Source organism: Aspergillus ochraceoroseus (genome assembly GCF_002846915.1).
Source record: "Aspergillus ochraceoroseus IBT 24754 chromosome Unknown P175scaffold_3, whole genome shotgun sequence".
Lineage (NCBI taxonomy): Eukaryota > Fungi > Ascomycota > Eurotiomycetes > Eurotiales > Aspergillaceae > Aspergillus > Aspergillus ochraceoroseus.
In genome coordinates, this window is record NW_024468478.1 from 1,194,560 (window position 1) to 1,220,403 (window position 25,844).

The 25,844-nt window shown below is 49.3% G+C and overlaps 10 protein-coding genes across 10 annotated transcripts; 4 read left to right on the plus strand and 6 right to left on the minus strand.

Annotated features, from left to right (window-relative positions):
* Nucleotides 1-73: 73 nt before the first annotated feature.
* P175DRAFT_0477072 (mitochondrial 54S ribosomal protein mL40) lies at nucleotides 74-896 on the plus strand (the record flags this gene model as incomplete). The annotated part of the gene is made up of 2 exons (XM_040895305.1): nucleotides 74-436; nucleotides 553-896. Exons 1-2 carry the CDS (start codon nucleotides 217-219, stop codon nucleotides 894-896), a joined length of 564 nt encoding a protein of 187 aa, XP_040753067.1. The 5' UTR covers nucleotides 74-216.
* Nucleotides 897-1,651: 755 nt separating this feature from the next.
* rho2 (putative Rho GTPase Rho 2) lies at nucleotides 1,652-3,094 on the minus strand. The gene is made up of 5 exons (XM_040892556.1): nucleotides 2,674-3,094; nucleotides 2,367-2,445; nucleotides 2,311-2,316; nucleotides 2,067-2,258; nucleotides 1,652-2,019 (listed from the first exon to the last, which is right to left on the minus strand). Exons 1-5 carry the CDS (start codon nucleotides 2,706-2,708, stop codon nucleotides 1,732-1,734), a joined length of 600 nt encoding a protein of 199 aa, XP_040753068.1. The 5' UTR covers nucleotides 2,709-3,094; the 3' UTR covers nucleotides 1,652-1,731.
* Nucleotides 3,095-3,480: 386 nt separating this feature from the next.
* Nucleotides 3,481-4,394, plus strand: P175DRAFT_0531195 (uncharacterized protein; the record flags this gene model as incomplete). Its single annotated transcript, XM_040899850.1, has 2 exons — nucleotides 3,481-3,702; nucleotides 4,056-4,394. The coding sequence occupies 2 exons, from the start codon at nucleotides 3,481-3,483 to the stop codon at nucleotides 4,392-4,394; spliced, it is 561 nt and encodes a 186-aa protein (XP_040753069.1).
* Nucleotides 4,395-4,752: 358 nt separating this feature from the next.
* Nucleotides 4,753-8,522, plus strand: P175DRAFT_0508609 (putative stress response protein Nst1; the record flags this gene model as incomplete). The annotated part of the gene is made up of 5 exons (XM_040898364.1): nucleotides 4,753-5,803; nucleotides 5,901-6,145; nucleotides 6,198-7,818; nucleotides 7,873-7,989; nucleotides 8,047-8,522. 5 exons carry the CDS (start codon nucleotides 4,753-4,755, stop codon nucleotides 8,520-8,522), a joined length of 3,510 nt encoding a protein of 1,169 aa, XP_040753070.1.
* A 1,241-nt stretch (nucleotides 8,523-9,763) lies between these two features.
* On the minus strand, nucleotides 9,764-13,448 carry P175DRAFT_0500557 (vacuolar protein sorting-associated protein 35). The gene is made up of 5 exons (XM_040896982.1): nucleotides 13,064-13,448; nucleotides 12,291-12,928; nucleotides 11,260-12,233; nucleotides 10,650-11,198; nucleotides 9,764-10,553 (listed from the first exon to the last, which is right to left on the minus strand). The coding sequence occupies exons 1-5, from the start codon at nucleotides 13,198-13,200 to the stop codon at nucleotides 10,236-10,238; spliced, it is 2,616 nt and encodes an 871-aa protein (XP_040753071.1). The 5' UTR covers nucleotides 13,201-13,448; the 3' UTR covers nucleotides 9,764-10,235.
* Nucleotides 13,449-13,949: 501 nt separating this feature from the next.
* On the minus strand, nucleotides 13,950-14,555 carry P175DRAFT_0531198 (uncharacterized protein; the record flags this gene model as incomplete). The annotated part of the gene is made up of 1 exon (XM_040899851.1): nucleotides 13,950-14,555. The coding sequence occupies one exon, from the start codon at nucleotides 14,553-14,555 to the stop codon at nucleotides 13,950-13,952; it is 606 nt and encodes a 201-aa protein (XP_040753072.1).
* A 1,171-nt stretch (nucleotides 14,556-15,726) lies between these two features.
* Nucleotides 15,727-18,068, minus strand: P175DRAFT_0508611 (transcription factor TFIIIC subunit TFC6; the record flags this gene model as incomplete). The annotated part of the gene is made up of 2 exons (XM_040898365.1): nucleotides 15,727-16,592; nucleotides 16,661-18,068. 2 exons carry the CDS (start codon nucleotides 18,066-18,068, stop codon nucleotides 15,727-15,729), a joined length of 2,274 nt encoding a protein of 757 aa, XP_040753073.1.
* A 541-nt stretch (nucleotides 18,069-18,609) lies between these two features.
* Nucleotides 18,610-20,026, plus strand: P175DRAFT_0195202 (uncharacterized protein). The gene is made up of 2 exons (XM_040892558.1): nucleotides 18,610-18,848; nucleotides 18,905-20,026. Exons 1-2 carry the CDS (start codon nucleotides 18,813-18,815, stop codon nucleotides 19,841-19,843), a joined length of 975 nt encoding a protein of 324 aa, XP_040753074.1. The 5' UTR covers nucleotides 18,610-18,812; the 3' UTR covers nucleotides 19,844-20,026.
* Nucleotides 20,027-20,158: 132 nt separating this feature from the next.
* Nucleotides 20,159-21,026, minus strand: P175DRAFT_0492316 (dolichyl-phosphate beta-D-mannosyltransferase; the record flags this gene model as incomplete). Its single annotated transcript, XM_040895883.1, has 2 exons — nucleotides 20,159-20,792; nucleotides 20,923-21,026. 2 exons carry the CDS (start codon nucleotides 21,024-21,026, stop codon nucleotides 20,159-20,161), a joined length of 738 nt encoding a protein of 245 aa, XP_040753075.1.
* A 1,230-nt stretch (nucleotides 21,027-22,256) lies between these two features.
* P175DRAFT_0434495 (uncharacterized protein) lies at nucleotides 22,257-24,290 on the minus strand (the record flags this gene model as incomplete). The annotated part of the gene is made up of 1 exon (XM_040893663.1): nucleotides 22,257-24,290. One exon carries the CDS (start codon nucleotides 24,288-24,290, stop codon nucleotides 22,257-22,259), a length of 2,034 nt encoding a protein of 677 aa, XP_040753076.1.
* Between the last annotated feature and the right edge of the window lie 1,554 nt (nucleotides 24,291-25,844).

The window sequence follows — 25,844 nt, forward strand, 5'->3', positions numbered from 1 at the left end:
AAAGCCCTAACAGGTAGTTCCAATTGCGGCGCTTACAACTCAGTTAGCTACTGTAGTTAGCGCGCGCCTAACAACCAACCCCCTTCCGCCCCCGAAAACGTAGTTCCGTGCCTTAGTCTCAGTACTCCGAAATCCCATCATCCATCACCACCACCCTTTATTTCTCCTCTCTCCAATCCCAATTCAACCCCACACCCACCTCCGAGCACACTCATCATGCGGTCGCTCTCGCCTGTGCTCGCCTCCCTGGCGAATGTTTTCAAAATCCCGCTGTCCCAGACGACGTTCCGGCCGTCGGTCTCGCGTGTCATTTCGGCTCTGCCTTCCACCACAGGTTCTTCTTCTACCCAGCAAGCACCAGCAACAAGACCGTTCTCGAGCACGTCTTCTCTCCTGAAACGAAAGGGCAATGCTCCCAGGATAGATAAGAGAATCAGTTAGTTTCCACATGCCATATCCCATTATCGTCCCCCAAATTGGATTCATCAAAAAGAAAGAAAGAAAGCTAACCATGACACTCACTTGAAATTTTTTTTTTTTTTTTTTTTCCAGCTCTTATTCGTTACTTCCTCCACCACCCTTTAACACCCCGTCCCCTACGCTTCTCTCGCACCCGTTTCCTCCGCCACTGGACAATCCACCGTGCTTGGCAACTATACCAATCGCAGTCGCGAAAGGCGCAGCAACTCGAGCTCCAGCGCCAGTGGCAGGCGATGTCGGCGGCTTGTGAGGAGCTGCGCACGGGCGCGGGCGACGGCGGCAGGTTGTTCCGCAAGAGCATGATTAAGACCAAGGTGTTTCAGGATATGTTTCCGATTGAGTATGGGCGGTTGCAGACGGAGGCGCCGTCAAGGGAGGGCTGGAATCATGAGTGGAAGAGGATGGAGAAGAAGTGATTGATTCCTTTTCTTTCTTCGTTTCGTTTCCCTTTTTGTTCCCCCGCCGGCCTATAATTTCCAAGGGGGGGGGGGGGGACTTTGTTTTGAGTGGAAGGGAAATGGTTGGGGGGAGGGGGGGGGGTGGGCGTTCCGAGTCGCTCTTTTGTATGAGTGTGGAGTGTTACTAAAGTATTATTGTTAAGTTGGTTTAAACTTATGTATGTACGTACCATGTACCCAGGCTTGGGATTGTGACTGTATAGTATGATTGTATTTTACTTGGTTTGAAACAAGTGGTTACATTATAAAAGTAAGAGAGAGAGAGAGAGAGAGAAAGGTGACTTTTAATGACAGGCTAAGACAACGACATAAGGAGAGAACTCGGAGTGCACCTACCCGTAACAAAGCCACCAAAGGGTATCCGGGAAAGATATCGTTGCAGAAAAGAAAAAAGAAAAAAAAAAAAAAGGAATGGAATGGAATGAATGGTGGCAGAATCGCAGACATCAATAATCTCGTCGCGAGAAAAGAAAACCCCACCCAAACGCCAAAAATGCAAAATATAGCAAGGATCAAGTATCAGATATCAAGTGTGAAGTGTGAAGTGCCAATCATCAACCAACAAACAGCATTCCTCCATCCTCCTCCATTTTTGTTCCGGCAGATCCAATCTAACACAATCGACAAAACGTAGGTATGGAGGAAAAATGGGCGCAGAAAGACATCGGAAAATCCAATCAATCAATCAATCAATCAATACAAAGAAGCTTCGTCGCTGGTACGCTGATATATATAAGTATATCAAAGTCGAGAGAATCCGAAGGTTGAAGTAAGGCAAAGTTGGTCATGTTCGTCATAGCACAATGCAGCACGATGTTTTGCGCTGGTCAAATGTCAAAAGGGCAGCACGGGTGGCGGCTTCGAAGACGTCGTCGACTCCCTCGCCCGTTAGGGACGAGCACTCAAGGTACTTTCTGGCCTTGATTTGCGTGGCCGTTTCACTTCCTTCCTTGGGCGTCACAAATCGTAGCGACTTCTTTCTCATCTCTTCGATCGCGCCGGGGTTTTCCCGGAGGTCTTTCTTCAACCCAACTAGTATTATAGGGACGCCGGGGCATCGTTCGTTCGCTTCTTCGATCCACTGCTTCTGTTAGACCGGCAGGTAGAATAGTATGGCGGAAAGCTTACCTTGATCCTAACGTTCTCGAGCGAATCTGGTGTGTCTACTGCAAAGCCAATCAGAATGACATGCGCCTTCGAATATGCCAACGGTCGTAGTCGCTCGTAATCTTCTTGACCAGCTGTATCCCACAACGCTAGCTGCACTGAGCGACCGTCCACTCTGCAGTCCGTCACGTAACTTTCGAACACCGTCGGGACCTAATGATTATCAGAGGATATTTAGGTTGCAAGGCAAGGAAGGATCACGGACATAATGCTAGGGTACGTTAGCCATCTATTCATCGAGACAAAAGGTACCGGACTCACTGTAGGAAAGTACCCTAAGGTAAACACACTGAGAAGACTAGTTTTCCCACACGCGCCGTCCCCAATAATAACCAATTTTCTACATGAATTGATAGGTCAGTAGAGAATCTTTACAGGGCTGAACCTCATCCGTTCCACACGTGGAGAAGAGCAGCTGTAGAGACCAGACCACACACCCCGGGGGGAGGGGGAAGAGGAAACCAAAAGTAGGGGCAGGTTTTGTCTGAAAACAAAGAATCCCGCGAGTTGGCGCCTTTTCTTTTCTTTTTTTTTTTTCTTTCTTTTTCTTTTAAATACCCGCACATACCTTCGCATCACATTGTCATTCTGTTGTTGAGCCATGTTTTCCCGCCTGATGAGTGTTGGCTCGTCCACGAAAGAACCCCCTTTGGAGATAACACGGGGGAGACGGAAAAGGCAATCGGATCGATACAGCCCAGGCAGAAATCGAGATGGAGCAGGATCCAACAGGCGCTGGGCTGACGGAAATTTCAAGAGAGAGAGAGAGAGAACCTGAAACCGAAATATCGGGAAAAAGAGATGGAAGGAGGGGGAAAAGCAAAGCGAGCTGAGAACAGTCCCCTCCCCCTAACTGCTTGAAGTAACTGCTGAGGATAGATTGATTGCTTTTGGGGCGTTCTGGAAGGCGGTCGAGATGCGCGAGGCTGACCTTTTTATACCTTCCTTAGTCAGGTTCTATGGAGTTCTTGAAAGAAGAAGAAGAAGACGATGGATTTTGATTACTATTATAGTTAACTACTGATGAGTTTTGTAGTAATCAAAGGCAAAGAAGGATGGGATCGACCGATCAGTGGCAGCTGAAGTGAATCAATCGTCCAAGACTGCATTTCGGAATTCACCGCACACACTCTCGAGTCAGAAGGTTGTCTCACTTCATAGATTCCTACAGAGCACAAATTCCTACCCTCAACTGTGCAATATTATTTTCTGATTCCATCTTGAATATGCTCTATCCTTGACACCTCAAAATACAGGCCCCGGAGCTGAACAATAAGCAATTACTCGTCAATTGGGTTGCCGGACTTCCCCCAGTTTCTCCCTTCGTCAAGTGGCCCAAAAGCAAGTCAAGTCTATCATCCTCTTGTCGGCGTGCATGGGAATGAATGGGACAAACTCTGCCCATCAGAAACCGCACAACTCCACTGGCTCAGAACTCCTTCCGAGGCCGCGTAGCCTGTTACTCGGAGGGTTTGACTGGCCTGGTATCAGGTTATCCACAATCTCACGCACGCGGGAAGTGCGTCACTGCTTGAATTTCGAAAGGGCTGGAGCCCTCAATCCCCAGGAGCAGGGGAGTGCCAGCAAGGTTGAGGCTGTGAAGTTGGAAACCTAAGAAGAGCTTGAGTTTCTTTAATAAGAGACTCTACGGAATACGGAGTACATCCGATACTAAACTTAGAAATCTGTCAAACTAAGACATGGAAGAAGATGAGATGAGATATTCATCCGCAGATAAATTCTCCTCAACTATACTTTCTTCAGTTCGATGTTTCATCTGTCAATAGAGCAAGTCTAGTAGTAGTAGTAGTACCTACCAGGAGTACTTTAGTACAACTGGTACTCCGTACGAGGCAGTAAGTTTGTAATTCCGCGTACCATTACGGTAATGTTCAATACCATCTCTGCCTGAAAGAACACCTCAACGCTCAGGCACCACCTCGCTTGTAGCGGCTATCCCTTTGCGGCCAGCGGCAGGGCAACCATCCAGAGCCCAACACCCGGCGTCAAGATCCACCATCCAAAGTCATCATCTCCAGCCTGCTTTTTGATCCATCCCCTCCCCGATCGTTTAGGCTGCGCATCTTCCACGACCCTCGCATTGATCTTGAAACTCCTTTCCTTTCGTTTCATCAGCCCCCCTACCTCTCTTTCTCTAGCGTTGCTCCGATCGCCGTCCTCGCTTTAGCCCTTTTCGTTGAGCCGCCGGTCAATTTCCACCCCTCTCCGCCCTCATTCCCCCATTTGTCGACCTGGGATTGTACCTTGGCTCCCCACCAGCCACTTTGACGGCGCTTTTCTTTCGGTCGGGAGCATCAAGGCTTGGAGTTACTTCCGCTCTCATTCATTCCTTCCACCCCCTCCCTATATCTGCCTGCCTAGAGAGCTTGCTGGTAAGCTTTTTCTGCTTCTTTTTTCCGACGAGCCTCTTTTTCTCCCACTCGTTTTAGATCCCCCGATCCCCTTCTAACAGTTTTTTTTCTCTATCTCTCCGTTTCTGCCAACAGCACAAGAGACAGTGTGTGCGTGTGTGTGTGGCTGGGCTGGAAGACCAAACGAGATATAGGTCTTCGATACTGCCCATCTATAATCTATCTCTGCTCCTATGCCTTCCCAATCAACGCCCGGACCCGTTCCTAGTTCCACAATGTCCAGCCATGTGCCCATCACGGCCATTACATGTTCGACAAACGGCGAGAACGACCCCCGCAACATGTCAACACTAGATACAACGCCCGTACCGGTGAATCGCAAAAAGCAGAAGCGCAGGGAAAAGCAGGCAGCTCGCTTGGCCGCGGAGCGCCAGGCCGCTAACGGACATATGTCTTCAGTACAGAACGGCTCGAGTCCGATCGACCCCGAAGGCAGTCTCTCTGACGATCATGATATCGATGATGCCGATTTGAATGACGATGTATCTATTGAACATGATGATGACGCTCAGAAACTACCGAGGTCGACGGAAAACAGTCCCAGCGATCCTTCAAAGACAACGACCCGCAAATCGAAAAAGAAGAAAGGAAAGAAAGGTCACAGCGGCTCGCAACAGATGGCCGATGAAAGCTCCACCACTCCTCTATCGACTCCCTCTGTCTCTCTGTCGCATCCGCTTCCCCCACCTTTGCCCCCGCACTTCGCATCTCGACCTGCCGCGAAGTCGAGCAAAGACCGCAGCATATGGAATACATCGACGCAAGAAGAAAGAGAGAACATCAAGACGTTCTGGCTAGAGCTGGGTGAAGAGGAACGCCGCCAGCTTGTTAAGGTAGAAAAGGATGCAGTGTTGAAAAAGATGAAGGAGCAGCAAAAACATTCATGTAGCTGCACGGTATGCGGGAGGAAACGAACCGCCATTGAAGAAGAACTTGAAGTGCTTTACGATGCATACTACGAAGAGCTCGAACAGTACGCCAACAACACTCAAGGGACCTTCGATCGAAACTTGCCAATCGTTCCGCCACCCCGACTGTATCAACCCCCGTTACGGCCGCCTAGTCAACATACCCGCACACAAGCCCAATTCCATCCTTCACGAGGCCGCATCCACGAGTTGCCGGAAGATGACGAGGATTTGGAGGACGACTATGACGAAGATGAAGAAGACGATGAGCCATACAGTGACGACGAGTTCGAGGATGAAGAGACCCGTGCTGCTCGCGCAGACTTTTTCGCCTTTGGGAATAGTTTAACTGTCAAAGGTAAGACGCATTGGAAATACCGGGTTTGATTTCCCTTGAAAAAAAACAGGCTGACTTTTTTTTTTCTGCTTTCTTGTCTGCTCTTCCTTGGACTCAGACGGTATTCTTACAGTTGCAGATGACCTACTAAAAAACGATGGGAAACATTTCATCGACATGATGGAGCAGTTAGCGGAACGCCGGATGCAGCGTGAGGAAGATACACAATACGGTATAGCCGCAGCACATCAGTCTCTTCACAGTGGTCATAATCACGGCCCCCTAGACGATGAGGATTATGATGATGACGAGGATGAGGACTATGACAGCCAGGAGGAGGAAGACTACGAGGAAGATGAAATGGTTTGATTTAGGCCTTGGGAACTGTAACACAATAGGGCTGACAGGGTTTTAGGATGCGATGACGGAAGAACAGCGTATGGAAGAGGGTCGACGAATGTTTCAAATATTTGCAGCTCGGATGTTCGAACAACGGGTTTTGACAGCGTACCGGGAGAAAGTAGCGGAACAACGCCAGCAGAAACTGATCGAAGAGCTTATGGAGGAGGAAAATCGAAACGAACAACGGAATGCCAAGAAAGCTCGAGAGGCCCAAAAGCGCAAGGATAAGAAGAAACTGCAAAAACAAGCCAAGGAAGAGGAAAAGGCTCGTCGGGAGGCAGAGAAGGCTGCGGAAGAAGCTGCTGCGAAAGCGGAGCAGGAGAAGAAGCTCGAGGAGCAGAAAAAGAAACGAGAGGAGCAGAGGAAGAAGCGAGAGGCTGAACGAAAATCCCAGGAGGAGGAGCGTGCTCGCAAAGAAGCTGAGAGACAAAAACGACTCCGAGAAGAGAGAGACAAACAGGCGGAGGCGGAGCGAAAGCAGCGCGAACAGAAGGAACAGGAGAAGAAACGTCGGGAGGAGGCTCGACGAAAGGAGCGGGAGGAACGGGAGCTCAAGGATCAGAAGGCTAAGCAAGAGCGCGAACGCAAGGCTAGAGAGGAGCAGGCAAGAAAGGATCGGGATGCCGCGATTAGAGCTGAGCTGGAAGAGCGGGAGCGGCGTGATTTCCAAGCCAAACGCATGTCGCATCAAGGCCAACAACCAATTCCCATTCCGAGCAACCTGCATCCAGTCTCTGGGCTTTCAGGCTTTCCACAGTCGCCACTACACCAGTTTGCGACGCCCGTGCTTCCCAAAGCTCCAACTCCCGTCCGTCCCCGACGATCCTCTCAGCAGGGGTCTCATACTTCTTCTCCCCGATCTCAACCTGCCAGCGCAGAACCATTCCAGGTCTCCCCACGATCGGCTCCCTTATCTCAGTCATCTGGTTCGAGCGTCACCTCCAAACAAGGTCTCGGGCACCTCCACTACATGCTCCACCATGCACAATCCTCAACGCCTTTATCACCCATCAGCGCAGCGAGCCGATCCCACCCTCCTGGCTTCTCTCCCTCCAATCCTCCCGGGTTGTCTGGTATACTCCCTCGGCCGCTGATGGGCCATGAATTACCCACATACCCACCGCATTCCGGTCCTCTCATGAACCAGCTTCGAGGCTTCCCCGCACCTAATGGTATCCCTACGCCTCCTGGAATGAATGGAGCTCGACCGATGCCTCCTGGTCGAGGATTCCCCCTTGATCCAGGCCCTGTTTTGCCATTCCATGCCCAGCCACCGTTATCCGGGGTTCTGTCAACGCAACAGAGCGGGCTGCCCCACAGTCATTCGAGACAGCCCTCTAACTCGTTTGACAGATCTCCGCTTGGCACGAACGCGCAGGCATTACCTATTGCGCGACCCAGCCCGATTAAGCGCCCTCCCAGCACTCAACAGGAGCAGTACGGGGGCCAAAAGGAAGTAGATGATCTGAGCGCGCAACTCGGCAGCAGTGCTCTTCTCGATGATACCGATGTTCCATTCACATCATCATCACATCTTTCCCAATCCCTTCCAGGAGCCACCGCTGCTGGATCCTTACCAGGGCCGGCACGAGCCAGCTTCGCTGCACCCTCACTATTCCCAGATCCTCTCAGTGGTGAGCTAAAGCTCTTACTAAATTCTAATATGCCAGACATTAACAACCTTTTAGCTCCCAAACATGGCGCTTTCCCCGTCAGTCCTGTTGTAGGAAGCAGTACCTGGGGTACTCAGATTCCTTTTGGGGCTTCCGCCTTCCCTGGCAATCCGACATGGGGCGCTGTTCCTGGTGAGTAACCTGAAACTAAGTTTACTACTCCTCTCTGTTTACTAATGGAAATTCTAGGGAGCGGCTGGCCGAACAATGCCTTCGGAGTAGGAGTCCATCATCGGGCACACACCTCCCGGCCCGTTGCGATTCGACTACTCGTGATTCAAGCCTGCAAGCAACTCAACACCATGAGTCCCTCCAAGGGCGTAGGTGGCTATCACGATGTGAATGCAGTTCTCCGCCAAGTTGAGCAGTTACAACCCTCCAGCGAACCCTCCATCTCTCTCAAAGAGATGCTTGATATCTGCGATACGGAAGGCAACGCCCAAAACGGAGGCGGATCATTCTCAGTCAAGAGCAACGAGACAGGCGAATTCGTCAAGTTCGAGCCAGACAATAACAGCGCGGCAGGGGGCCAACGCAGCAGCATTGCTCCTGGCGAAATCGGAAGCCCTATTCCTCACAGCAGTATTCCGGCCTTTGGCGGGATCGGTACACCCTCCTCATCCTCTATTCTTCGACAATTTTCTTCTCCACCCACTGGTTTCTAGGCGTTCCGGGGCATTTTTCCATCATCATCATCATTAACTACGAATGGGGGAAACCACTTCTTTATCTTCATATTTTGTTTCCGTTTCTTTCTTCTACGTTTTGGGACGAGAACACTCTGCAATGAAATGCCTGGTTTCTATTATGGTTAAGCGTCATGTCATGTCATCTCTCTTCTTCCTTCTTCCTCCTTCCTTCTTACTTCTTTTCATCGTCGCCCTTCATCCTCTTTTCTTCCCTCTACCTCTCTATAACTAACCACACCTGAACACTACCCTTCTGTTCGTTTCTCCCTGCATGTCCCTCGGTGGTTGCTGTGCTCATATCCCGCGTACCTCCGTTCGAATTCTTTTGTTCGTGTTACAACTCCCTTTCTTCTTCTTCATTTTCTTTTCTTTCTTTACAGGGCATTATCATGTCCATGTATCTCTTACTCCCACACAGCGGTTTCCTAGAGAACAATTTCCCTCTAGGTCCAAAACAATTGCATTATCGAGTTCGACCTCGTGAAATTATTTGCACCGCATCTACCTATATCCACATACGCCTTTATGGTTCTAGGTCCGTATCCTATGTAGCCCCGTATCCTAGTTCCTATGCATCCGTTCTAGGTTTGCAGTTAATTAAGACTACATGCAGTAGTTAGTTAGTACTTCAGAGACAGGGTAGATAAGCATAGCTAGTCCAACCCCCTATTGACTTTTGACTCCGATTTCAAACCGTTGAAGCTATTCCCATCCGCCAAAACTCGCGTAATTTTACTTGAATCTAATTCTTTGCACAGGTAGATATCTAGTTCAGTATACGTCTAAATAATGATATTAAGAGTATATTAACAGTCGTAGAATTTAGTATGGTAGAAATCGAACTAATTAAAGTAGACCTGTCACGGCGTGGTGTGGTGGTGTGGTGGTGGTCACCGTGCCACGATGCCTACGTACTGCACTCCGTAGCCATTGATTGTATGACTACGGAGTACCTAATTGTAAGGGGGGGTTCGGGCAGGTGGCTGGATGCCTACATACTTGTACATAGATAGTATCGCATGTGATGTGGTCTTTTGGCCCAGCCAGTGGTTTAGGTAGGTAGGTAGGATACTTACTAGTATATAGATACTGTAGATATATTTTCCAAAGTCTATTCTTCCTTACCTTGCCTTACCTTGGCTTAGCTTAGCTTAGCTTAAAAGAGGTGGTTTAATAATGGTCTATTAACTAATGTAGGAGAGGAGACCAGACATGTACTGTAAATCAGATTGATTCTATTATGACAGTGAAACTCGATATAAGGTAGACAGGAACAGGGAAATAAATAAGAGAATGATGATGATGATGATGATGATGATGATGATACACCAATAATATATAGCCTGTCCGGATCACCACACACGTCTCAAAGCAGAAGCAAGAAAGAGGGAGCAATGTCAACTTGACTGACAGAAGGGAATCTTACACGTAACTATTCAGCATGCTCAAAGACGAAGAGAAAGGGATTGATAAATAAACAAAAACAGCAAAGTGCAAAATCACATATCATGACACACGATAAAAAATAAAAATAAAAGGAAATAAAAAAAAAAGAGTCATTCATACACTCGTTTCCATCCACTTCCCCGACACTTTCCTTCTCTACCTACTTTCGTCTTCCTTTTTCTTCATTCCGCTCTCTTTCCCTCTCTCTCTCTCTCTCTCTCTCTCTCTCTCTCTCTCTCTCTCTCACTGTCTCGGATCCGTGACTACACCTTCGAATTCCCGGGATCGGATATACTCTAGTGTACGTTGGAAGTGGCGCTTCGGCCCTTCAAGGCTAGGGTTCGGCTCATCCTGATTTGTTTGGAGATTAGAGTGGATGAGCTCGATGAGGCCGTTGAGGTACTTTATTGTCACGGTTTCGTTTTGCTGGTCAAAGTAGTAGACGTAGCGGTTCAGGATCTCAACGAAGAGTTCTACGGAGACGGCGGTGTCCATGCAGGCATCTGCGACACGGAGAGCACGTTGAAGACATTCAAGAACGCGTTTGCCATCGCGGTAGAGCTGGTTTTTTTTTTTTTTAACCGGTCGTTAGCAAAAGGGGAGCGACATAGGTGGACGTGGAAAGAGAGGATGTTTGGTTGGAGACAGGGTACTTACGTTGCTAGCATCTTCTTCGCCTCGTTGTGGGTTCTCGACAACCCACCACAAGTGACTGGCTAGGTATACTGCTCGACATTGGTCGGGTTTCTTGAGGAGCTTGCTTCCATGGAGTGCGGCCTTGGTGATAAGAGTGTCATAGTTTTCCTTCGAGAAGCCTCGGGTGCCGTGCAAGGCCCCAGCGATTATGCAGACGGCCTGGAACTGAGCTCGAGAGTCGCTAATCGAGTCCTCATAGATGGTGAAGGCTTGCGCAAAGAACTCGTAACTGAATTCTTCGAAGCCGGTCTGATCTGCTACCTCGCCGCACATGACGAATAGTCGCAGTGCTAGATCGGCGCAACCTGGGTTGACGCGCTGGTATAAGTTGTTGACACACTGGTGCATAAATCGGTAGAGTGCTGACGACTGTGATTGCCAGTTGTCATCATAGTGCTCACGGGACTTAAGTTTCCGTGCGAGGCGGATCGAAGAGCTGATGATGGCGGGGATTGTGTATCGGATTCTCTCATTGCCCTCTAGGTACGCTTTTCTAATGGCTTGGAGGAGCTGGGATTATTTAGTTAGAAGGAAGATCGAGAAGTGAAGGAGAACGAGGATGATATTTTACCTTGAGCTGAGTGTCGTTTTCTGGGGCGTGTATCAAATGGACGATTCTTGCCAGCCACCCTTGCTCCTCAATAGTCTCATCCGTTTCGCCTCGTCGTTGAGACTGCAAGCCAGGATATCCTGCACCTTGCTGTGTTCCCTCTTTAATCAAAACCTTGAGAGCTTGCAGGACACGGTCCAGGTTCTCTGTGGTTGTGACAAGGGTTTGGTTCTTAAGAAGACTTCGAGCGATCTCACCTGCCACAGATCGTCGAGTAGGGTAAGACTGAGAAGCCAAAAGCGAGAGATAATGTGGGAGAGCCAACGCTGTGAAAATCGAAACGTAGGAGCGAAGAGGAGCAGTGAGGAGATGCAGGAGGTTTTGTTGGGTTGGTGCAGAGTGCAAGTCTGCGTGGTCGGTGTACTCCGCGGTCTGTTTTGTAGCGAAATCGAGAACCTGGTCGACATACTCCAATTGGTTTGGGTAGGTGTTGAGCGCAAGATTGACGAGTGAAACCAGCAGCGCCATGGTATCTTGAATGGCGAGCCCTCGGGACTTGATAAGGTTGACGACTTGTTCGTAGAATATGTCGTACAATTTGACATCTGCCGGGACACGAGTCTTACCACTATTACTTGCACCATTTGGTGCTGGCCCTTCTGTAGGCTTCGAGTCCTCTGTCCCTTCCGAAGTCTGCTCTACGCCGTTCTCCTTAGCAGGGGCTGAGGTAGGAGCATCCTCGGGCTTCTTATCCTTGGGCTCGTCGGAAACTTTGAGGTCTTCGAGGAGCTTCGTGACAGCTTCTTCTTCTTTCTGTGTTTTGGTGTCTAGATCGATAGAGGACTCTGCTTCCCGGGCCGCATAAGATGAGAGGCGATCCATCAGTCCGATAACAATCTTCTTCAGATCCACATGTGGGTTGAGTCGTGCAATTGCTGAGAGCAACAGGTCAAGCGTGTGGAGGTGGAATTCATCGGGAAACACCTTGGTAATGACTACGATGAATAAGTTAGCACTCATAGCGATAAATCTACCCTTCCGGGCTACAGTACCTTCAAGCAAATACTCCTGCGCCAAGACATCCCGGCACTGAACAACCTGCTCCAGAAGCGCCTGCAGAATACCAGACTTGTACGTTTCCAGATCCACCAATTGGCTCAGGCGCACAATGTTGCTCCCAACCAACAACTCCAGCTCCCGGCGCTCCTGCATGCGCTTCTCCCGCTCCCGAGAGGGACCCTGGTGCTGAAGCCGCACCCAAAGCTTATTCATTTCCACGAAATTGGTCAGAATGAAGTTGATCGAATCCTGAAGGTTACCCTCAGGACCATCCCCGGTCCCCGTGGGGAGATAATCCCTCGCTTGGCCGGACAGATAGTATCGCAGGAACAATCCGCGAATGGGGTGCTGCACGCCTCGGCTCATCTCCATCATATCCTTCATAATCTCCTTGACCGGGGCATCCTCCACGGACATGTACACGGTTCCGACGGTGATCATAAGGTAGAGTCGTGGGATAATATTGCCTGCATATTGGACCAATTCGTACAGGTCTGCCAAGTGATTGACGGGGTGGTTCTCTTTCAGGTATACGGAGAGGTGTCGAAGGGCATCGAAGACGGCCATGTACAATTCGTAGTATTGCTTGGGCCCCAAGCTAGGTGTCCGCAGCTCAGAGACAAGTGTAGACCTAGAATACGGCAACGCATGATGTCAGTTTCTATATCCCCTCGAAAAAAAAAAAATTGAAAAATGAAATGAAAAAGCCATCGCACAAGTTATAGTGCTGGCATATATCCCCTGCTGCCTGGGAGCTTGAACTCACCCGCACTTGAGCGCATCCATTAACTTCCCCGGTGTCTCTAGACATTTTCGCATCATAGCCGACTGTTGGCGCACCACCCCCAATGCCTCCTCCAGGAGACGACTCTGGTCTTCGGGAACCACTACCGGGGTTGCCATCGTGGGTGATCTGCTCTGACAAGAGGGGAATGCGGACTCAACGATAGAGAACTAGGCGTTGTCGGAGCAGTGGCCTTTGGGGGATTTAGGCGGTAAACAGCACAGGGGGAGGGGAGTGGAGCAAGCAGTGGTTCAATGACGAAAGTGAGGAGGGTAGAGAGGGACGACAGCGGAGGGAGAGAGAGAGAGGATCGCAGGGAGGTTAAGTTTCGATGTACAAAGAGGAAAAGAAGTTAATTCATAAGAAAGCGAGGAAAAGGGAAGAAGAATTAGGTAGAGAATAAATTAACAGAACATTCGATTCCAACCATCGAAACTGCAGCAGACATGCGACCAGATCAGGTTCTGTATGTTATTTATGTAATGTCATGTAACAGACCAGCTGTCATGACCATACCTGACAAAACTTGGTACTTTTGGTATTCATCTTGTTATCCAAACCTCTCCATGCAATTGTACATCAATCTAGAACATCTGGTTCAAGAATATATCGGAGAAAGAAAGGCCCCAAGGTAAGATAAACAACAAAAAAAAACGCCAGATACATGTATTTCATGATCAAGTACAACCTGAACCTCCTCCTATCCATCATGTCTCATTGAATAACCCAAAAATCCCGAAGCCGTAATGAATGTCCGTATGCTCATCATTATAATCGTCAATTTTCATACTTGTCATGAAATGTCTTGTCGTAGAAAGCTCAAAACAGCAGCAAATGAAGCTAAATGGGGGGGGCCGAAAAAAGGCGCCTAATACCTTCCCTGAGTCAAATTTCGAGCCTGTAGAGTGGTGCCGTTTGAGCTTCTAGCCGTGAGCTTTGTGCTTCCTGAGTCGGTAGCATTGAGCAAGCCACGAGGGAGAAGCGAATGTTCGGTGACATTTGTGCCGCGTGTATTGAGATGGGAAGAAGTTTCATTACTGCTGCGAACGTAGACTTGAGACGTAGTGTCGTTGGAGTGGTCTATAGACTTCCCAAACATACGCGCAATCTTGTCCATAGTAGTGGAGCGACGACGGACGGTCTCAATACCTGGAGCGCTGCTTGGTGATGGTACGAGTGAGGAGCTGCTGCTGCTGCTGCTGCTGCATGGTGTTGGCAAAGAAGGTGTCCAAGTGGGCGCCAAAGTGGGCAAGGAGGTTTGTGAAATAGTGATCGTTACTGTTTCCTGGGGAGGACCAGGAGCAGTCACGGTTTCCATCACCGGGGCCACGACAGGACTGGGATCTCCGCCAACATTGACAATCTCATATCCTTCACTTCTGCGTTCGACTGTGGTATTTGGCTTGAAATGGAGTACGGGGGCTGCATGAGCAGCCAGAGTCAGGGCAAGCCATACGATGGTCGAGGTATGCATGGTTGGTGGGGAGGTAATGTCGTCGATATATATGTATAGATATAAATAAATTATATGGAAGGAAAGAACAAGCGCTCAGTCGTAGAAGGCAGCAAAAGTCCGAACCAAAGGCTGTCGAAGTCAACGATATCTCTCAACTCGTGAGCTTTGAACTGATAGTTGAAAGATTCAAGAATGGCAAGAGAAAGGATGCCAGCAATTTATCAACCCTGACCAGTGGATCACACCGACCAAGTTGTCCACTGGAAAAGAAAGAATAGATTGGATCTGCAGTTGCATAATGATCTGCCATGCAGACCCATCTTCTGCCATGCACAAGAGCAGGTTGGTGAAGCCATGATGTTTTTGGTTGACAGCCATCACCGAATATAAACGGGAGGCTGGGGCAATGTCTATCGCCATATGGGACCGCCAGCCACAATATTTTTTCCCTGGCGGTTACAGAATAGTTGATCCCTACTTAATCAGCTATTCAGGCAGACTAGACTTTGGAGTGAACAATAAGCAGGAAGAACAATGTGATAACTCCACTTTATTTCATCCGTCGCACAGGAGACAACCTCGTGATTGGTGACTGAAGTGTGGCGTTTACTGCTGTGGCTTCAACGGTGTGGCTATACAATATGCCCACAGTACATAGAAATAGAACTAGAAATAGAAATAGAGACGGAAAAGGCAAAGGAAAGAAGAATAAAGTCAAAAAGGTTTTCCCAAGAGAGACTTTTCTTCCTGCATGCTCCTGCTCAACACGCAATGTCGGTTGTACCTAAATATTACATAGTGTCGGTCACCAGAAACAAAAACAACGCATACACGGGAGTTTCGGTTCGGGAGGTTGGTTGCATGTCTGATAAGTGTGCCCGGCTGTTATACTTCGGACCGCATTCATCTCATACCGCTCGATTTAACTCACCGCTGGGATGAAATCCTCCATTGTGATCTGCTTGCGATATTGCAAATCTTGGTGATGTGAGATAGTTGCGGTTGTCTTTGAATTGAAATAGACTGATCGTTCATACGGGTAATCAGCATGATACTGCATGCCGCCATGCAGGGTAGGCGAGCCGTACGTAACACGCAGACTCAATGGGTAAAGCGATGACGAAATCTGAGCCCATCTCCCAAAGGCCAAAAAAAAAAAAATAAGAAAAAGAGATTTCAGAGGCTGGGGTTATATCGCAACGTCCTCAACTCGGACCAACCCGCACCCCACACCAGCACCAGCCCATCCCGCATATGACTGATTGGGATTCCACGCCAGCGCCGTGACGTGGGTCTCTTCCTCAAAAATAGTAATCACCATTGTACCATTGATCAGTTTGCGATCTCCAATCATGTTGCGCAGAAGACGAATACTCTCGGCCCGGTAGCCGTCGTGGAACCGACTTGTCCCCGAGCCGCTTGAATCATCCCCTCGTGTCCAGGTATGGGAGAACCAAGTTTGCTGCCACTGCTTCTCCTTGGCATGCAGAAGCCTTCGCAGGGGATTCGTTGCAATCACCGCTCCTCCAGTGCATCCGAGAAGTAGAGTCGGATGCCAGGAGCTGCACGACGCCAGGGTGGAAACAGTACTGGGGAGCCTGGCAACCGCTGTTGTCGTGAAAAACCGACGCACAGTCAACAGCCTTACAAAGTCATTTTCATCGCTAGAGATGAAAGACTGTAACCAGGGCGAATATGATAGGTGAGGCGATCCAACCCGCATGCGTGTAGTTTCCACCGTGTCTTTCTGGTAATCGAGAAGTGATGACAGCCGTGTTTCCCCGTCCATAGATGTGCTCCCCACTAGAAGAGGGTGGGTTGGATACGCAGAGGAGACACTAAGGACGTATGTTGAATGAACTGGCTCATAAAAATAGGGGAGGGCGTTAATTTGAGATGCCTGGGGTACGGCCTGCACCACGCCAGACGCGATGCTCCAAACAGCTATAAACCCGTTCGCACAGCCAACAGCAATGTCGCTTGGAGACAGCCATGCTACGCAGGTACACACGGTCGATGGAGGCTTAGCTTCGAATACCGGAGAGTCAACTCTATCTTTAGAAATGTCAGTGTTTAGCCCATAGAATCACTGGGCAGAAAGTAGGAAAGGAGTAGCGACATACAAAAATCAGTTTCGTTGGGATCCCGGCTAGATTTAACATCAATAACGCGAACATAGCCATCACCCCATACTCCGGCAAGAAGCCCGACGTTCCTGAGCGTATCTTCCTCATCTTCATCCCGCGGTTCCCGGGTCATGGGGCACCAAGCCATCCGCCTCAAGTCACCCCAATTGGTGCACAAAGCTAGACGTAACCGTGGCTTGAAGCCCATATCAATAGTCCTTGTGAGAGATTCGCCCTTCTCAGCCTTGAAAGCCCAAAGCTGCAGAGCACATGGGTACGGCGCTGACGCCCTGAATGCTGGGGCGGCGTGGTCCTTCAACGGATCAGGGTACATCTCTTTTTGCTCCTTCGAGATCGGAGCAACAATCGCCAGATACTGGTTAAGCCCGTTGTGATTCGGAGCCCACGCCATGCACTGGATGCGGTTGCCGACATTGATAATCCAGCCTTGTCGTTTCTTCTTCTTCAGTCCTTTTGATTTCGATGAGTCCGTGGCGGACACCTTGCCTGTTTCTTTCTGGTTCTTCTGTTGGGACGCACCCGTCCATGCATCCCCAAAATCAAAGGACTCGTTCTGTCCTATGGTGTATGCTCTTTGATCATTTGCGGGCCCAACCAGGACGGTATGTTTCCCTTGCTTAGGCGTAGGCATGTAAATTTGACGAGCCTCCTTTTCCTTGATGCGTTCAATCCGCTGTCGTTTTCCAAACCGTTCCCCGGCTCCATGTCCATAGTACCAGTCCCAGCCACGAGTGCTTTCCCTCTTCAGGTCCTCTGGCTCCAGACCGAACGTCGCGCCATAGGTATAGTCTGGTAGTTTCTGCGCCTCATTCAAGGAGGCGCGACTTGGGAACCCAGAGTCAAGGCCCCGGTGCCACCGACTCCTGGAATACAGAATAGCCAGGAGGTCTCTGTCATCAATACCAAAGACAACCTGGAGATGCACCGACTTAGCCACATGCTCCGTGGGATTCCAGGTACCTCGCGAGTGCATCTCTTCCCCAGAAAGAGCAATTGTGCCATCCGCGTGGCGCTTTTTGTTGTATCGCGGTTGAGAGAAAGTCAGTGCCTTTTTACGACGCTGCAGAGGACCTCCTCCTCCCCCCTGCCCGTCCCCATCTTCCTCATCCTCAATTTCGGGTGCGACGCCTTCATCATCCTCGTCGCCGTCTTCTTCTTCTTCTCCTCCTTCTTCTGCTTCTTCTTCTTCGTCTTCATTTTCCCCAGGTGGTGCTTGGAACTCCTCATCAGAGGACTCTTGATGCACCGGCTGCTTGCCCTTGTTTCGTGAGAGGGCCCCCGTCTCTTCTACGGAGTTTGACTCCGACTCCTCGCTAGCAAAAGGATCCTCGACGTATTTCTTCGGCGCACCAGATAAGCGATTGGATCTACGAGCGCGGGGCATGTTGGTCCGATCTCAGTTCACAGGGGTGTTAGCCTGTATAGCATAACATGAGTGAGGTATCCTGGTATCCCGATACACCAGCAAGTACTAGCATCATAGATAGCCGCTGTTTTGCGACTGATTCAGCGATGAAGACACATGGTATTCTAGTAGCGAATTGAGAGTCTTGAGTTAAAGAAAGCCCATTAGTCGTGAGAAATAAGACAAGGATAAAGATGGAAAAATAAATAAAATAGTTAGTTAAGCAAAAATAGAAGTGAAGAATGAAAAGTGAAATGAATCCATTCACGAGTCTTTGTTTGGTCTAGCGTCAGCCTTGGCGTTATGTTACGCTCTGTGACGGTATTGAAGATTACGATTGATGAGTCCTTCAGAATCCTGCATCTGTATAGCTTCAAGTTGTGCTGAAGAGGAAGAAAAGAAAAGAGGCAAGAAGTTTATTATTACTTACCTTTCTTCCCAAAGTCAATAATTGTTCATGCTCTAAAACATCTTCTTCGACGACCTCGCTGCACAGTGGGGCATTTGGAAATCCATATTTGACAGATTGATCAATAACTGGACCCCGCCTATTTATACTGCTTTATCGTTCATATTCCATCCATTTGCCAAACAGTAACTAGAGCTTCCATCGAACTGCTCTTTATTCAATCTACTAGACACAAGCAGAGAATCGTCTCATCATCAAAACTACGTCTCCATAAAGCCATTATAACATCATTATTCATCTAAACATTGATAAACATGGCTCCATCTTACCCCGGTGTCCTACACAACTATGTACGGACGAATTGAACCCCCCCAGATATGTTCATCAGAGAGCTAACCAAAGGCAGGCTCCCCGTCTAGTCGCGTTTGAATTCGCCCAACCATCTACACCCCCTAAACCTAACAGTCTGCTCTTCATTGGCGGTCTAACGGACGGACTCTACACCGTCCCCTACGTAGAGGAGATCGCCAAGGCCCTTGAACCAACAGACTGGTCTCTCTTCTCTCTCGTACTCACATCCTCCTATGACGGCTGGGGTGTTGGTAGCCTGGACCGAGATGTTGAAGAAATCGCCCAATGCGTGTCCTACGTCCGACAGCTCAAGACGCAAGATGACGCGAAAATCGTCATCATGGGCCATTCCACCGGCAGCCAAGATGTCCTGCACTACCTGCACTCGGCAAACCCTGCCCCCAAGAACCCGGATATTGACGGGCTCCAGCAAATCGTCCGTCCCCCCGTGGACGGGGCAATCATGCAGGCCCCCGTGTCTGATCGGGAGGCGATGCTGACAGGCGCCAAGGGGAGTTCTGAGGCGCAGGATGCCTGGGAGAAGCTGGTGGAGTTTGCGCAGAAGGAGCCTGCGCGGACTATCTGTCCGATTGAGCTTATGGAGAAGGTGGGGTTACCGTCTGGGGCTCCTGTGAATGCGAGACGGTTTTGGAGTCTGGCGAGTCCTGAAAGTCCTGCGAAGCCGGCAGAGGATGACCTGTTCAGCTCCGATTTGACGGATGAAAGACTGAATGAGACTTTTGGGCGGGTTGCATCGCGTGGCCTTTTGCGGTCGACGCTTGTGGTGCTATATTCTGGGAATGATGAGTATGCGCCAGAGAATCTCGATAAGGAGGCATTGACGCAACGGTGGAAGCGTGCAACAGATGCTGGAGGGGTGAAGAAATGGGACGATGAAGCTAGCGGGGTTATTCCAGGCGCGAGTCACAATGTGAAAGACGACGGACAGGACTTTTTGATCGACAGGGTTCTCAACTATCTGAACCGGGTTTGAGGAGGGACAGCGCTACATGTAGGACGGGAAAAACAAAGAAACCAAAAAGGGAAAAGATATTATGAGATGATAGATCCAGTGGAAATCTTGCCACTCTAATATACATGACATAGGAAAACGGATGCAGGGGTCATCGCAGACGGAGGGTAGGAAGTTTAGAGACTCATGATTCCTCCATGCCCGAGTTATCAGAACGGCCATGATCAAATCTGAAAAATAAAGAAAAATAAAGAAAAATAATAATAAGATCGGGGAATATAATGGGGGACCGAGGGAAGACCAAAAGGAAGGAAAAGATAGAAACAAGAAGAAAACTCAAACCTTCAACCACAAGGTAAACACTCCCTTAAGATACTCCACAATCTCATGGCCTCCCAACTTACTCTCTCCATACAACCGATCCACAAAAGTAATCGGACACTCAGCAACCTTGAAACCCATGGCCTTTGCCCGGACCATCATCTCCATCTGGAAACTATACCCCTTACTCTGGGTACTAGAGATAACCTTTTCCAGCACGCTCTTCTTGTACAGCCTAAAGCTGCCAGTCAAATCGCTCACGCCAGGCATGAGCATCACATCCGCAATGAGGTTGGCCGTGCGCGACGTGAACTTCCGGAACAGATCCCATCCATAAACACCGCCCTTGATATCTCCGCGGTTGGCGTACCGTGTACCGGTCACAATATCAGCGTCCGTCTCCTTCTGGATGCGGATCATCTCTGGGATGAATTTCGGGTGGTGGCTAAAGTCGGCATCCATGATGATCACGTAGTTGCCGCTGACGAACTGCAGGCCATGGACGTAGGCAGTTCCCAGGCCGAGCTTGCCTGCGCGAGGCTTCAGGATGATGTGTTCGGGGCCCCAGACTTTCTGGAGTTGTTTGGCGACTTCGAGGGTGCCATCGGGGGAGCCGTCGTCGACGATGATAACTTCCCAGTCTAGGTTGCTGTTGGTAAAAGATGAGTTGTTAGCTTCCTTTTGCTATTTTCTGCTTCAATAGACGAGTAATTGAAGTAAATGTTCTCTGTGAGAGATGAAGAAGAAGAAGAAGAAGAAGAAGAAGGGGGGGAGCTCACTTCTCTCGAAATGTGCGCTCCAGGAGCCAGCATATGATAGGGAGGTTCTTCCGCTCATTGTAGGTTGGGAGAATGACAGAGTACTTGTTGCTATTTGCGCTCATCTTGACTGTGAAACAAGCGAACCGGCGATAGTATGGCGATAGAAAGCGATTGCGAGGTGGATTGGATGGCTAGAGGAAGGTTGCTTGGACTTTGGAGATTCCAATACGGGGGCTGCGGCGAGTCCAGGAACCAACACGCGGGAGATCCACATCATCTGCTCTAAAGATTTAACGTGGCCAGAATCTCTGCCGACCGCAAAAGTATGGAGTGTCCAAACAACCATCATTTTCCCATCGATGTCGTTAAATCTTTTAATTCTCAGGACAAATCACATGTAGAGTCTCAACACCATTATACCAGGACATACTGAACATTAACCTTAAACACCTTTCCAAAACCCCTTATGAACCTTTTGAGTAAACGGCTTATCACATCGCCGATCTCCTCTTCATTGTGCTGCCGAATGTCCTCGGGGACATCTGGGCGTGGATTGCCATCTTCAGAACTTGGTTCGGTGTCAGGAGGTGGTGGCCTTGTAGTTATCCAGTAGGTAACTTACTCCCGGGACAGAAACGCTGACACAGCCCCGGAAGGGATGATTTCACCTGAATTTTACTTTACGTGATAGTTGATATGCCGTTCACCTCCGTCATAGTCCTCAGGGATAATCCAGCGCTCTCAGCTAGAGTACCTATGGGCATCAAGGATCAAAGAAAGGGAGAAGGAAAACTGTTTGATAGTGATAATTATATTCCACTAGCATGTTTAGCGGAAGTGCCTAGGCAATACCAGCTTAACACTGGCATATCCCATCAAAATGGCAAAATCATACCCTCCCAAGTAAACTACCCAAGAAAAAAAAAGCGGAAAAAGGCCAAAAGCAATTGATCAGAAAAGTAAACATAGACTCTGTACGTGGAAATATCCAGGGTCCCTTCATGCTTTATGCACCGTAACCATCCGTAAACGCCATCAAACTGCCCCTCGAGCGAGCATGGAAGAAGAATAAAAACCAATCCGAAAACAATCCCAAGATTCCAGAAATCCCAATCGAGTAAATGATATCATCGACTTCTCCAAGTCACCAGAAAGAAAAGGGTAAAATCAAAGCATACGAGTTGCTTCCTATCCGTAGTGCCAGGGCCATGAATCGCGCCAACAAAATTAAAGCAGAGCACGCAAGAATCGATTGTTCATATACACAAGAGGACCATTCAAGATGTTATTACCGCCATGATAACGCCGACACCTGGGGGGTTGGGAGTCCGACAATGATGCCTGCCTTGTTTCTAGTCCGTCAAGGAAACACAGTAACAAATGCTTTGATATTGTGCTTTGGCCGTATAAGTCTGGGTCGCACTCCCAACACCCTTGAGTGTGGTCGTTGGCGTTGGCTCGTTAACGCTGATCCCAATCGTCTCATGCGATACTATTTCGATTGAACCGTCATCCATTACTTGCATCTGCTGGCAGTATGGGGATTGAGCCTCGGCGTAATCGCGCTTTTCCTCAATCTTGATCCTGCGAGGATAATTCGACAGTGATGTATCCCGCTTCGTGCTCGTTGATTGGCTACTATCGGTCGCAGTAGAGCTATCGGTAGAGGTAGTGGTACTCGCATCGACAAGATTTGAGAAGGAGCTGTATCGTGCTTCTTTGGTTGTCTCATTCAGGTACAGAAAAAATTCCATCGCAGTGCTATTCCACCAGCAAAACCACGGCCGATCACCCACGTATGTCGACCGCTTGCGGTGGTGCACGCTGATAAATATATCTTCTTCCGATACAGCCCGTTTTGAGACGGACGTTGATGGGAAAGTATCTTCTGGGACAATGACCAATTTGTCGAAGAATGTGAAGAAGGAGAGAGCTGGGCCAAGGCTCAAATCGCTTGAGTCTAGCACCAGTTTGAGCGGTTGTGAAGGGTTCGAGAAGAAGGGTAGTTGGGCACCATATGTCAGTGTTTTCCTGAGGGGGTCACTTTCAAAATCGATCACTCTCGCATTATCAGTACCTGCGACATTAATAGGAATTGACTTCTGGGTAGCACAAGCCCATGATGGCGTGTAGTCTGGGTCAACTATACAGAACTTAGACTGATTCCTGGGCTCTGTTGGGATCAACCATTGGCCGGTCGGAAGCGGCAGCACGTTATACGGAGTGGTAGAAATGGGGGTTGCGTCTGTCCGTGGATTGGCTGTTACCGTGACAATCTTTGGGCCATCATCATTGGAATTCGTCTCTTGTGCTGCCCTCCTTGCCCCCAAAATCCCACCTATGGCACCCCCGATGCTTCCACCGACGACCATAACGGCAGAAATTAATACTATCGTCCAGATTGGTAGCCCACAACACACTTTCTTTTTGCCCCTGCGCTTTAGCTTTTCTTCAAATGCCATAACACCAGTGACTGGGGCTACACCTCCTCCTCTGCTGTCCCGTCCCTGAGATTGATTATCAGCGACTAGTGTCCGAGAGGATACCTCGGACATTGCGAGGTCTTGATTATGGTCGTCGGGGGGGTGATCTAGAATAATTGCGGCATCTGGAAGGATATCGAGAGAATCTTCCAACTTCGGGGAAGCGCCGTCGGGGTATCGGGAATAAGGTGGAAGTTGCTCCATATGGCCGTCAGGTCCTACTAAATCTGCCACATCGTCGTCAGCTCGACCAAGGGCGCGATGATAGGCCTCTTGGTTGTGACCAGGAAAGCCCAAAGGTATCGCTGCGTTGTCCATTCCCTCCTCCACAACAACATTCTGTGAATACATGGCATATGGGTGCTGTGGAGCAGTCGAGTCACCCAATGGCTGATCAACAGGACGGAGGGTTGAGGTGGTCGTCACACTGGGGGAGCGACTAACGCCGACCTGCGGGTACATCGCGTATGGGTGACTAGGTCCTGTGGCACCGGTGTAAGGACTGAGGGCACGAGGTGGGATCGAGAAGCGGGACGACGAGCTTTGGCTGCGGTGCGTCATAGAAGCAGAGGTGGTATTGGACGTGACGGAGTTGCGATACGCTAAATCGAATCCTTTTTGGGGCAGACTGGATCGATGGAGGGCCTCTTCGTCGAAGGAGACGCGAGCCTCGTCTCCAAAGGGGTTCTCGAGCAATTCATCGTTGGTATCGTTGATTGTCGTGCTATAAGGCTCGGGGTGGAGAGGTAGGGAGGAGCGAAGGGTGTGTGAGGAGGCAACGGATGAAATAGACTGGCTTCGAGGAGTAAGAGTGGACTGTTCCGAATCTAGAGGTTCTAACGAATATTCGTCGGAGAAAACGTTGGGATTTGATGAGCAACCAGGCGTAGAAGGGTGATGCATTGAATCGGAATCGCGAGCAGGACCCGACGGATACTCCGAGGAGCGCGATAAGGAGCGAGAAATGTCGGAGGAAAAACGCCCAGACATGGCGCTACACAGCCCTGTCGGGCTTCCTTTCCAGGCCTGTCAGCCTGGCTGAGAAATCGGGACGATCAGTCACCTGAATCGACGGGTGATTAAACAGGTGAGAGAGCGTTGAAGGAGCGGCCGGGGTTAGGGAAGAGGGGCTTGGAAGAGGAGAGCGACAGAGACAACAGCCCAGGCAATAAAATAACGAGTGAACGGCGAGAAGGATGAGAGCAGGGTAGAGAGCGAAACCGATGGAAATGCTGAGATGGTCGTGATGGCTGGTCGTTATTGGAAGATGGCGGATTATTATGGCGAGAGGGAGAGGGAGAGAGAGCGAGGAGAGGAAAGTGAGAGGGAGCACCTGAGTAGCAGCCTGGGGGCCTGAGGAAGAAAGTATTCCCAGAGAGGACTAGCCTTCTTTTTGGTGGGTTTGATGGGGTCGTCGCTTGGAGACCCCAATCGGCGATATTGAGTCTCGACTCTTGTTGAGGTTTTTTTTTGTTTAACATTCCTATTGTCTGCGACTCCAAATACTAGGTGTTGGCTTACTCCGTATTATGGTTTCATTGCCGTGGGAAGAGATCGAACTCGTACTCAGCATGAGTGACCTGAAACGGGAAACAGCCTATCATTATTGACAGAGTCGTCTCGAAAACACCTCCGTCTAACTTGAATCAACTTTCAGAACCAGGGGACCTTTTTCCACCTCGATTTCTTTCAAGGAATTAGCCGCTAGAGTAATACTCTGTATGTTCTCGGTGGTCTGCGGATCGGATCCTTTTCCCGCTAGATGCCGTCTGCAGAGCAAACGCGAGGGGGAAAAAAAACTTGGTTGGCCAAATTATTCGCCAACCTAGAGGTTCCGCAAGTAGTCATCTCCATCTATCCCTTACCAAAGAATGAAAACTGGAACAGTCTTGAAAAAACTGAATTATCTATAAAGGGCAGTCTAGGTGGACTTGTAGAGCCATGGTGCCTGGGGCGGAAAACTCTATCGGAATGGACCCGGAAATCTAGTGTGGGAGACGAACCATTGCTCTGCTGCATCCCGGACAAGTCATTGTCATCATCATCATCATCAGAGTTGCTGGGAAACGTTAGTTATTGCTCTCTTTCTCTTTGTGGGCAGATTGGGCATCTGTGGGCTACTAATTGTTGTAAATATTCCATTTATCCCCATCTAGAATCTTGAGAATGCGAATTTGGAGACAAAGACCCATGGATAGGATCTTCTCGGATGGGAGAACCCCAATGCGGTCGACCCGAGAGGATCTCTAAACAGAAATTTCATTATTTTGTTTCTGTCTCGGCCACGAGAATTGGGATACCCAGTTGGTCCACCGCATCCAACAGACATAGCCTGCTTCCCTTGACTAAAAAGCAGTTGTATTCATTCTTTTCGCTCGCGTAGAATATTTTCCTTCATTCGGGTGGGAAAATCATCTTAGAAGTCGTGCACACATTGGACCTTGTTTCAGAATCGTA

Coding starts and splice junctions, on each gene's coding strand:
- P175DRAFT_0500557 (XM_040896982.1), bottom strand. CDS start 13,200: ATGGCAACCCCGGTAGTGGTTCCCGAAGACCAGAGTCGTCTCCTGGAG. Junction 12,929..13,063: donor ATGGATGCGCTCAAGTGCGG/GTGAGTTCAAGC, acceptor GCCGTATTCTAG/GTCTACACTTGTCTCTGAGC. Junction 10,554..10,649: donor GCGAAGAAGATGCTAGCAAC/GTAAGTACCCTG, acceptor AAAAAAAACCAG/CTCTACCGCGATGGCAAACG.
- P175DRAFT_0195202 (XM_040892558.1), top strand. CDS start 18,813: ATGGCTCCATCTTACCCCGGTGTCCTACACAACTAT. Junction 18,849..18,904: donor CCGGTGTCCTACACAACTAT/GTACGGACGAAT, acceptor AACCAAAGGCAG/GCTCCCCGTCTAGTCGCGTT.
- rho2 (XM_040892556.1), bottom strand. CDS start 2,708: ATGGCTCAACAACAGAATGACAATGTGATGCGAAG. Junction 2,446..2,673: donor AATGACAATGTGATGCGAAG/GTATGTGCGGGT, acceptor CAATTCATGTAG/AAAATTGGTTATTATTGGGG. Junction 2,020..2,066: donor TCGAGAACGTTAGGATCAAG/GTAAGCTTTCCG, acceptor TAACAGAAGCAG/TGGATCGAAGAAGCGAACGA.